Below are 9487 nucleotides of genomic sequence, written 5' to 3'. Positions count from 1 at the left end.
ATAAAACTGCACTCAAATAGAAAAAAAAACATGAAACATGAAAACATGAAAAGCATTCTTATTTTTCCCAGTCGGAAACTGCTGACGATCCTGTAGCAGGTAAATTTGTAGATTTTTGGTTCATACCTTAATTGAGATTTTCGTCATCTTATAACGAAGTTATAATGCTACCCTTAGGTGCATTTTACATCAAAATTTACCTACGGTTGTCGCTCTTAAATCAAAAACCTTCTTCATTCAGTCTCTTCGTTGTCAGTAGTGCGCCAAAATCCTCAGCCATGGCCGATTCGAACCACATCAACAACCTTCCAGATGGACTTTTGCTGGAAATTTTTACCTACCTTCCTCTGATCGATCGCAAAACGGCCTCACAGGTGTGTCGCCTTTGGGACCAGGAAGCTTTCTCGGCACGCTTGATGACAAGCGTCCGGCTACGGATATCCTGCACCATGTTGAACAGCAAGGCACGAAGTTTGGAATTGCTACGGAATAGCTCGCGACCGTATCGAAACATAATGATCACTCTCTGTGGCAGTGGTGCTTGCAACGATATTCAGTACGAATTTATCGTGACCGTTCTGGATCTATTCGGCAAATCGATCGAAAGCTTCACGATGATACGTGGATGCTCGGCAGCGCAGTTTAAGGACTTTGTGGTTAGGATGCCTGGTTTGAAGCATGTTACAGCTTATGTTACCGAGCCGGACAAGCGTCCAGTCGAATCGTTGGTATTTCCAGTTTTAGGCAAGTTGAGGGAAGTGGACCTGGAGATTAACAATGATGATGTGTTGGAGAGTGGGCAACTCGATGTGCTAGGAATGGCCCCGAATGTGACGCAATTAGGCATAACATTCGACAAGTGCGACGAACCTGTACAAGTGATCGACCTGTTGGAAGTCTGTGCGGAACAGTTGACGTCGTTGGATCTTTTCGTCCCGCATGATCGTATTCCAATTGATGAGCTACAGTTGGGGAAATTGGAAGTCCTAAAACTACGAGGGCGTGCATTTAGCTATGATAACAATAAGTTGTATCTACTGTTCAAAGGATTACCTGCGTTGAAAGAAGTTCATTTAGATTTTGTCGTTACGGAGTCTGCACTGAGGATCGTGTGTAGTAACTGCCCTAAGCTAGAAAAGCTTGACATAAAAACAGACATTTTGCAAGAGAAATCATTCAAGTGTTTGGAAACTTTGTCCAATCTTCAGGTAAGGGTGTTCAAGGCATCGAAATTATATACTGACATGGTATAACATGATCTTTTATTTCAGGTTTTAATTGTGAACTTCATCAATACAAACATGATTGTTGGTTGTAAACCGTTAACGAGTATTAAAGAAATGCAAATACATGTGGACGACACTTATCTGAACAACCATGACTACGCAGAGCAGATGTACAGGGTGTTCCCAAATGTTCGGAGCATGAAGATATTCTTCCGGGGATTTCGTACCAAAATTATTGACGAAGTGTTTGTTCGCCAAATATGCCGGACGTTCGTCAATTTGAGGAAGCTCACCGTCAGCGGAGAATATTGTCTGTATGCAACCGTTCGTGGGTTCGACAGTCCCAACGATCTCGGGAACGTGGAGGAGTTCATTTTTATCAAGACTGGTTTTTCCATTGGACCATCATCGTACACAAATCGAATCAAGCGTTTGATATTCGATCATGTGAATGCAATCGACATCGATGTTTACTCCATCGATAAATTCTTCCCCAAACTGCAGTACCTAGAATTCGTAAGTTGTAAAGAGATTAAACCGGATGTTATAGTTAAGTTACGTGAAACTTTCCCTAGGTATGTCATTCATTATGTTCACCTGGAGAGAAGATGGATGTATTAGTGACCACATATTGGAAAATAAACGCTACCCCCTGAGGAGAGTTTGTTCTACTCAGGGGAGGAATTGTCCGATTAGGAAATATTTGTACACTGATTTTTTAATAATATCAAAAGCATTTAAAGTCTGTTATTGGAGTAAACCTTGAACGCACCAAGTCGACTCTTCAGTTTAACGTCACCATATCTCGATGTTCCATATATGAATGATGATATAGTTTCTTGTTTTAGCTAACAGATATATCCCATGCTCATTGCAATGCGTGTTTTTACCTCTGTGCCATAGTTCTGTATTTGACTCCATTTTAAATACGTGACTAAAGGCAACAATTTTACTCATTTTCAAAAAACTTTGAGAAAAGTCATATTGTATGGTCATATTTATCATCACTACACTTTTTCATACTTATAGAAGGACTTCAGTTTTTATTTTTACTTTTGTTAATGTGAAGTGAAATGTTAAAGTTCAATTGGTGTTTTTCTTTTATAGTTCATTATATGCGACCTTTTCAATTTGATTTGATGGAAGTTTCGGTATTTATTACCGTATAATAATAAAAAAAAACTTCAATGGAAAAATATAATGAAAATTACAAATTCAGGTATATTGTTACTTATTTCTCAAATTCATTCTTGAAAACTTTGTACAGTAGATATTTCATTTCAATTTCAAGGTATATGCTGGTTTTATTGAAAAACTGAGAAATCCAGGTACATCCAGGTTTTTTTTTTTGTATCGCAAATCCCGTGCAAGCAAAATGATAGAAAAATGAACACTCTAAATTCAATAGATAAAACAACATTGTATTTTTTTCGAATCGCCATTATCACCAAAGCCGCTTTGTTGTACGTCTAGCTCTCAATCACGCCATCACACCAAATCGCTGTGTTTCGCATCTGAACACTTGTTTGATAATTGCCGTGTTTAATTAATTGCCTGTACGTACACGAATCGCACCAACACCTCATTTACCCGCTCCCCCAACCAACCCTCCTCAGCGCACATTTACTTATATTCTTCAGCTAGTGGAGCTAACCATCAGCGCAATCAGCAACGGCCCCCGCTGACAAGCTTCCACAATTCAGCGTATGGTTGGTTGGTTGGCCCCGCCACAGTTCGGTTGGTTCGTTTGTAGTTCAGGTGCCAGTTCGTGCAATTGTGACGTGACTCTTTCCCTTCTCCCCAATAAACGAAAAGGTGGTCTTCAAACCCGAGCGGAGTGGGGTGGCCGAGGCGAGGGATTGCAATACGATAACGAGACCTGATTGAGTACAGACAAGGTAATGGTGGTCTCCCGGTGTGGTCACCCACCGATTGCCGGGGACCACTCTGCCTGCCTGCGCAGCCATATCCACAGTCAAGCCCACCTCTCTATAATGTGCAAAGGTTAGGGCTTTGTTCACACATGTAGTGCATGCTAGATTTACATGTTCAACAATGATTGATTGCTTTTTGGGTACATGGGGAGAAATCACGGAAAGAATAATGAGGGAACGTTTGTTAGAAGAGATTGGTAAGTTAGTTGGCTAACCACTTGTGCTTGGAAGAATATATTTATTAATTCTTTATTAATATTAGGTATTCTAAATCTTACACTTATTTCATAAATCTTGTTAGTGTTATGTCTTTGGAAACACACTCAATCTAATTGGCTTGGAACTGAACTGTTTTTTGCATTCTAACTTGCTGAAACTGTGCAATTTTTTGCCTTTTTGAGCAACATATTACATTTCATTTGCCGTGACAGTTCAGAATTTTTACATTTTTTTATCTTTATTAAATAAAGACTTTGTTTTCTTTCGGAAGGAAATCGTCACTGTAACCTTTAGGTCATAAGTGATTATCTCGGGGGTGGGATTCGATCCCAGGTGGCTAACATGAAGATTAGACTGCTAGTTCTTGCTCCACTATGCTTAAACAGTGTCAATTATGGTGAAAATCATTCTCCCAAAATCTGAAGTGATTTGGGAGAAATTTGACTGTGCACACGCCATTTGAGGTTTATATAGTAATTAATAGGGAAAAGGCAAATAGGGAAAGTGTACCAGTTATGGCCATAGTGGTTCCCTATTTGGCCATATGCAAAATATGGATAACTTTTACATTTTTAATCTTTCTGAATGTTTTAACATCAAGATTTATCCTTTATCTTACTGCTAAAACACAAAAGATTTTTCAAAATGTGAAGGCATTCAAGATATCACGTATGGCGAAATAGGGAACCCTTATGGCCATAACTGGTACACCTACCCTAATCTATGAAAAAGTGAACAAAATTTTCTCAATTGAAATCTTTACGGCTTCAACTTTGCCGAGGATCACATTTTGATTGGACGTAAGGATAATTTGTTATTGTTGATAACAAAGTTTAAATCATGCTGAGATGAACATTCAACACTGCTTTTTTGGTGTAGAACATAGTAGCCTGGACTACTTTGATCTCTAGGGCTCTGCACAAAAATCATACCTTCTCTCTCACTCCTCCATGAAATTAGTAAACAACAAGGCCAGTAAACGTCAAACTTCTGTGGGGCTCTGCACAATAATCTGTCCCTCTCTTTTACTCCTTCACGAAATTAGTAAACAACAAGGCCAGTTAACGTCAAAACCGCATACAAAATCAAAACAGTGCAGAACCCCATTCTACCCGCCATGACGCGCCAGGAGCACCACTGTTGCCTGCTGAACAGTTGGTGAAGCATGCTACTTGCATACCACTTTATGATGATGAATAACTATTTATCCTGACGACCAATCGAAATATGGTCTTCTGCGAAGTTGTAGCTGGAAAGATTACACATGAGTAGAGTTTGTTCACTTTTCCATAAAATATTATGACGAAAATATAGAGAGCTGAACACAAAAGCTTGGCGTTTTCCATAGTAATCAGCACATAAACTTCAACTGACGTGCGCACATTTGTTTTTCGAAATCACTTTAAATTTTGGGAGAATGCTATTTACCATTATTTTTTTTGCAATCTGCAACAACCATTACGAAGATGCTAAATGAGAAATGAACTCTAAACGCTCATTGAAATCTTCATAAAAACTTGTAACATTTTCTCAATTTGAAAATATTCAGCTAGCTGTTAAAAGTGAGTTGTTGTGGCCAACAAAAAAACACCGGGGTGCATTATACCACACCACATCAGTGGACGAACATGCCTCATTTTGATGCCACAATTACTACACCAAACCAGCAACACTGTTTCTCATCTGTTCATCATTCCTACATACTGAATACCAAAGCAAACCTCAATTAAAACAACAAAGCATCAGTAAAATATTAGAATTTCATCGTAGAATCTAATAACCATTTCGACCGTATCAACACGATGTTGTTATTGTTTACCTCTCTTGCATTGTCTGACAGTTCCTGAAGATTCAATCCATCAATTGTTTAACAATTACCTTTCAACACATTATTGTTACTAGATAAAAAAATATTTGGTACTATACAATTACATTCCACTAGAGTTTGTATCCTTTGACAGATACACGTATTTCGACCGCAACTGTAAGGCTGTTTTCAATGTCGTGTACTAGACTCGACTAGGCTAGTACATGCAGAGCCGTGGCGTGGCTTCATGGCGCCCTTGGCGAACCTCCATTTCAGCGACCCTTAATCAAAGCTCAGCAAAAAAAAATTCTGAGAGATTTCCACGAGAATTTTTATGAAAATCGTCAAAAGTGTCATAAAAGGTTATATTATTTCCTTGAGATCAGAACATATTAAATTATTGACTAAATCTCCTGCGAGAAAAAATGAGTATTCTTTTATTTTTTACTGAAAATTTTATGAGTACTTTTGAATAATGTATGAAAGGTGCATTGACAAATTCCAAAGAAATATAGAGTTTATATAGCTAAGAACAAATGTACAGTTTCTACTAGATCTTTCAAACAAAATTTGTAAATTTTGGAGATATGCAAATTTTTAAAGAAATTCTCCTGTACATGTCGGACCATTTGCTTTCAAGCAGAGTTTTAAAACTTTTCGCTCTGAATAACTGTAAAGAATTTTAGAGCTTATGCCAGAAATACAACTCGAAAGCCATAGCAATCCTTTACAAAATTATGATTCATAAACAAAGACCAACCTCATAATAGTAATTGTAAAGGAAAAATTGTTATATTTTCTGAGATATAACAGGATGGTTAAGATTCTTTGGACATTAATAGAAATATCATTTTTCAGGAAATTCATAGAGAAAGCAAAAAAAATTCTCTGGGATTTAAAAGGAAATATTTTTATTTGAAATTTTGCGTAGATTTAGTCAAGACATTAAAGCTTTATTGCAAAACTGCTGTTTGTAAATCAATAAAAAAATATTTGAAATATATCGAAGAGTTTTCAATTTACTTTCAAGGAATTGCTATTACCATTCAAATTGAAAGCATTCTTCACAGTGAGATATTGAAAAATGGAAGTTTTTTCCAAGAACCTTTACGGTGGAAGAGAAGGTGAACATGGAAAATGTCAATCATGCAAACTTCTTGAAAGGTGATCAAATATTAACAATAATGTTAATGAAGAAGTCTAAGTTGAATGTATCTATTCAACTTTTCCACCGCATTTTTTTTTTTCAAACCAAACGAGTTTCAGCTAGTGTAGAACATATTTCTATATAAAAAAAATGAAATGGTGTTTGTATGTCACGAAATGGCTTACGAACGGGTCAACGGACTTGAATGATTTTTCTCCGTTTTGTTCGTCAAGGGTTCCAACGAGTTTGTGTGTATAAAAATCCCAGGATATTCACCGGGAACGTTGAAAAAACGAGAGTGCACGGAACTGTCATTTTGTATGGGACGATCCATAGCGTTTTTCAACAGACACTAGTTAAAAATATATTACAAATTCTAGAAATATGTCTGGTGTGAGAATTTTCGTCTAGGTATAGAGCAGTTTACAAAATGATTAGAGTTATGAAAAAACTACGCAACATTATATCAGAATGACGCCTAGAATTATGTGAAAGACCGATCAAGATAAAGCAAGAGCCTGCTGCTTAGAATCTTGTAATTGATTCTGTGAGAATCTTGCCCAATTTTCTGTTGAAAATCTGCCCATAATTTCGTGGATCCCACTCAGGATAATCTTAGATTCATGTTCAGTATTCTGTGAAAATATTTCTTGTAATTTTACTAAAAAAAAACGAGTGATCGAAACATACAGTCTAACTTTTAGCATACATACAAATCTTAATGATACAAAAATTTGTTTCTTCTCATTAACAATCTAAATTTATGTGTATTTATTTGAACTTAAACTTTACCCAGTCCTTTGGTTCAGAAAGGGGTACGGGCGCGTTCTGCCAACTCGGTCGAGGCAGATTTCTTGTGTGAACAAGTTACAACATGGACGTTCTAAAGTGCCAGAATGAAGTGTTGTGCTTGTGGGGAGCACTTGAAGATGGGATGGAAGGTCATTACTTCGCGTTCGTGCTTTACTCCTGCTTATCTTAAAAGTTATATACCATAACCGACCCTAAGTTTAACTATCGAAATTAACAGTTGCAAACACAATAATCGTTCTGAGTTCACTAACATGTCGTCGCGTTAATTTTATCATGATGATCTTTTATCTACATCCGTCGAACCATTCTGAATGGCCGTTGTGAGAATATCACCAAGAATTTCTCACATGCATTAAAGCTGAATTGTCCCACGTTGTTTCTCGTAAGCTGCATGGGGATTGTTATCATGGGAATCCAAAGAGCGAATTTTCTATGATTTCATTGTAGGCCAATACAGCAATAAAGCATGTAACAATCACTAACTTTTCTTCTCTCTTTATCCTTGTTTTCATATCTAACCCGCCATTACAACGAGGAAAAATCCATTGGAGAGGAAAGACATGGCGGCGTATTGGCCGAGAAAAGTTAAGTATCATGTTTTTGTAAATATTCTTATTACTGATTGCAAGGTGAATCAGATTAACTAAATTTTAAACTAATAACAAACTTGTTCCACAGAGCTATTTACAAAACACCACCCAAAATCCCTCCTTTCCCATATCCTTAGGCAAAACACTTCACTTCCGCTATATGTATGACTGATTCATGTTCTTTTGACCTTGCATCATTCATACGTGTATTGGAAGTCAAGAGTAGAAGCAAAACTTAAAGAACCTTCTGGTCAAAGATGTTGCGTTGCCTACTTCCCAAACTCCAAAACCCCCCGGTGTATTATGGACGGTGTGAGTTTTCAAACTTATGCTGGAGACTTGGCCCCTGACCCCCTTGTACATCAATAAAATAAATAAAATAAAATAAAATAAAAATTTATTTGAACTTAAACTTTAAAAATATATATAGGAATGAACAATATCTTTTGAAATACTTATTGCATATTTTGTTAAAGCCTTTCAAAACCTGTTTTGTATGTTTCTTTATTATGTCCTTTTTTTAAATAAATCAATGTTTTAGGCAACTTTGGTGATCTGTAGCTAGAAACGACGTGTCGTGCTGGAACATTTCTGAGAACGGTGTCATATTCAGCGACTCCAAATCAGACACATAATTTGGTCTTTGAGACAAGCAAAAATGTCATTTTTGTTACGCTGTGCAATCGGTACAGTTATTTTCTGTTAAAATCTTCCCAAGTACCCGTACTTGAAAATTTGAATATGGATTTTGGCCAAATTCTCAGTGCACCTTCTTTTCCAGATAATCATTAGACTATTGTTGCAAAATCTGTGGTGCATTACATACATATTTTTTGGGCGGCCCTGCCAAGTATACTAATCGTATAAACAGGATCGTTACTAGGTGTTTTAGTGGATTGTGTTACCTTCCCTAAAATGCCATTTCCCCGAATGCCATTTCCTCGAATTATCTGTTTCCCCAGAAAATGGTGCAGTTGAAAACTGAACCGGAGTTTCAGTGATAGGGTGGTAAACAAGAAAGAATGATAAACAATTAAGAGAGGAGTGATTTCGACATTTTCTGTAGAACGCATACTGCCCAAGATGCCAATGACGGTGTAAAAATCATTAATGAAATAAAGGAGGCTTCATGTCAGACGACCCTGACATGAATAAAGTTATGTCAATTATGAGTGCCATAAATTTGTCGGTGAAATGGGCCATTCCGGGAAACGGGGTATTCAGGATATCGGTATTTGGGGAACTGACGTTCGAGGAAAAGAATTCTGGGGAACTGACATACGAGGAAAAGTAGAACAACCTGTTTTTGGGAGCCTAATGAGATCTTAGGCAGATGTCTGTCCAGTCAATTCTGTTTAATTTCAAATTTAAGCAGCATTAAGTCCAATTCACTCAGTACTTATGTTATAGACAAATCTCACGTTCAGTATCATAAGGGTGATCGAATTCTCTTCATCGATTTTCTCTTTAGCTAATTACTTGGCTGGGCGACTGTTTTCGACTGCTATTTTTGACTCAGTAGAAAGTATTCATCGTCCTCGTCATCGTACTGATCCGTAAAATGTTTCGACAATCGGTTAAATTTCGTGTAATAATGCTAAGCGAAAATCTACGAAGAGAAATCGATCACTGCCGATACGCCTGTATGATACTCAAAGCGAGAAATCCATCATTTTCATAAACATCAAATTCAAGAATATCCAACTACGTCTTACGGCAATTTACTGAGTGTCAATTGAAAATCTTAAATA

The 9487-nt window shown here is 37.1% G+C and overlaps 1 protein-coding gene across 1 annotated transcript; it reads left to right on the top strand.

Moving 5' to 3' along the window:
- The first annotated feature begins 250 nt into the window (after positions 1-250).
- LOC5565809 lies at positions 251-1926 on the top strand. The gene is made up of 2 exons (XM_001650125.2): positions 251-1208; positions 1272-1926. The coding sequence occupies exons 1-2, from the start codon at positions 279-281 to the stop codon at positions 1845-1847; spliced, it is 1506 nt and encodes a 501-aa protein (XP_001650175.2). The 5' UTR covers positions 251-278; the 3' UTR covers positions 1848-1926.
- The last annotated feature ends 7561 nt before the right edge of the window (positions 1927-9487 follow it).

The sequence above is a fragment of the Aedes aegypti genome, chromosome 3, assembly GCF_002204515.2.
Source record: "Aedes aegypti strain LVP_AGWG chromosome 3, AaegL5.0 Primary Assembly, whole genome shotgun sequence".
NCBI lineage: Eukaryota > Metazoa > Arthropoda > Insecta > Diptera > Culicidae > Aedes > Aedes aegypti.
This window is presented reverse-complemented; position numbering and strand designations above follow the sequence as displayed.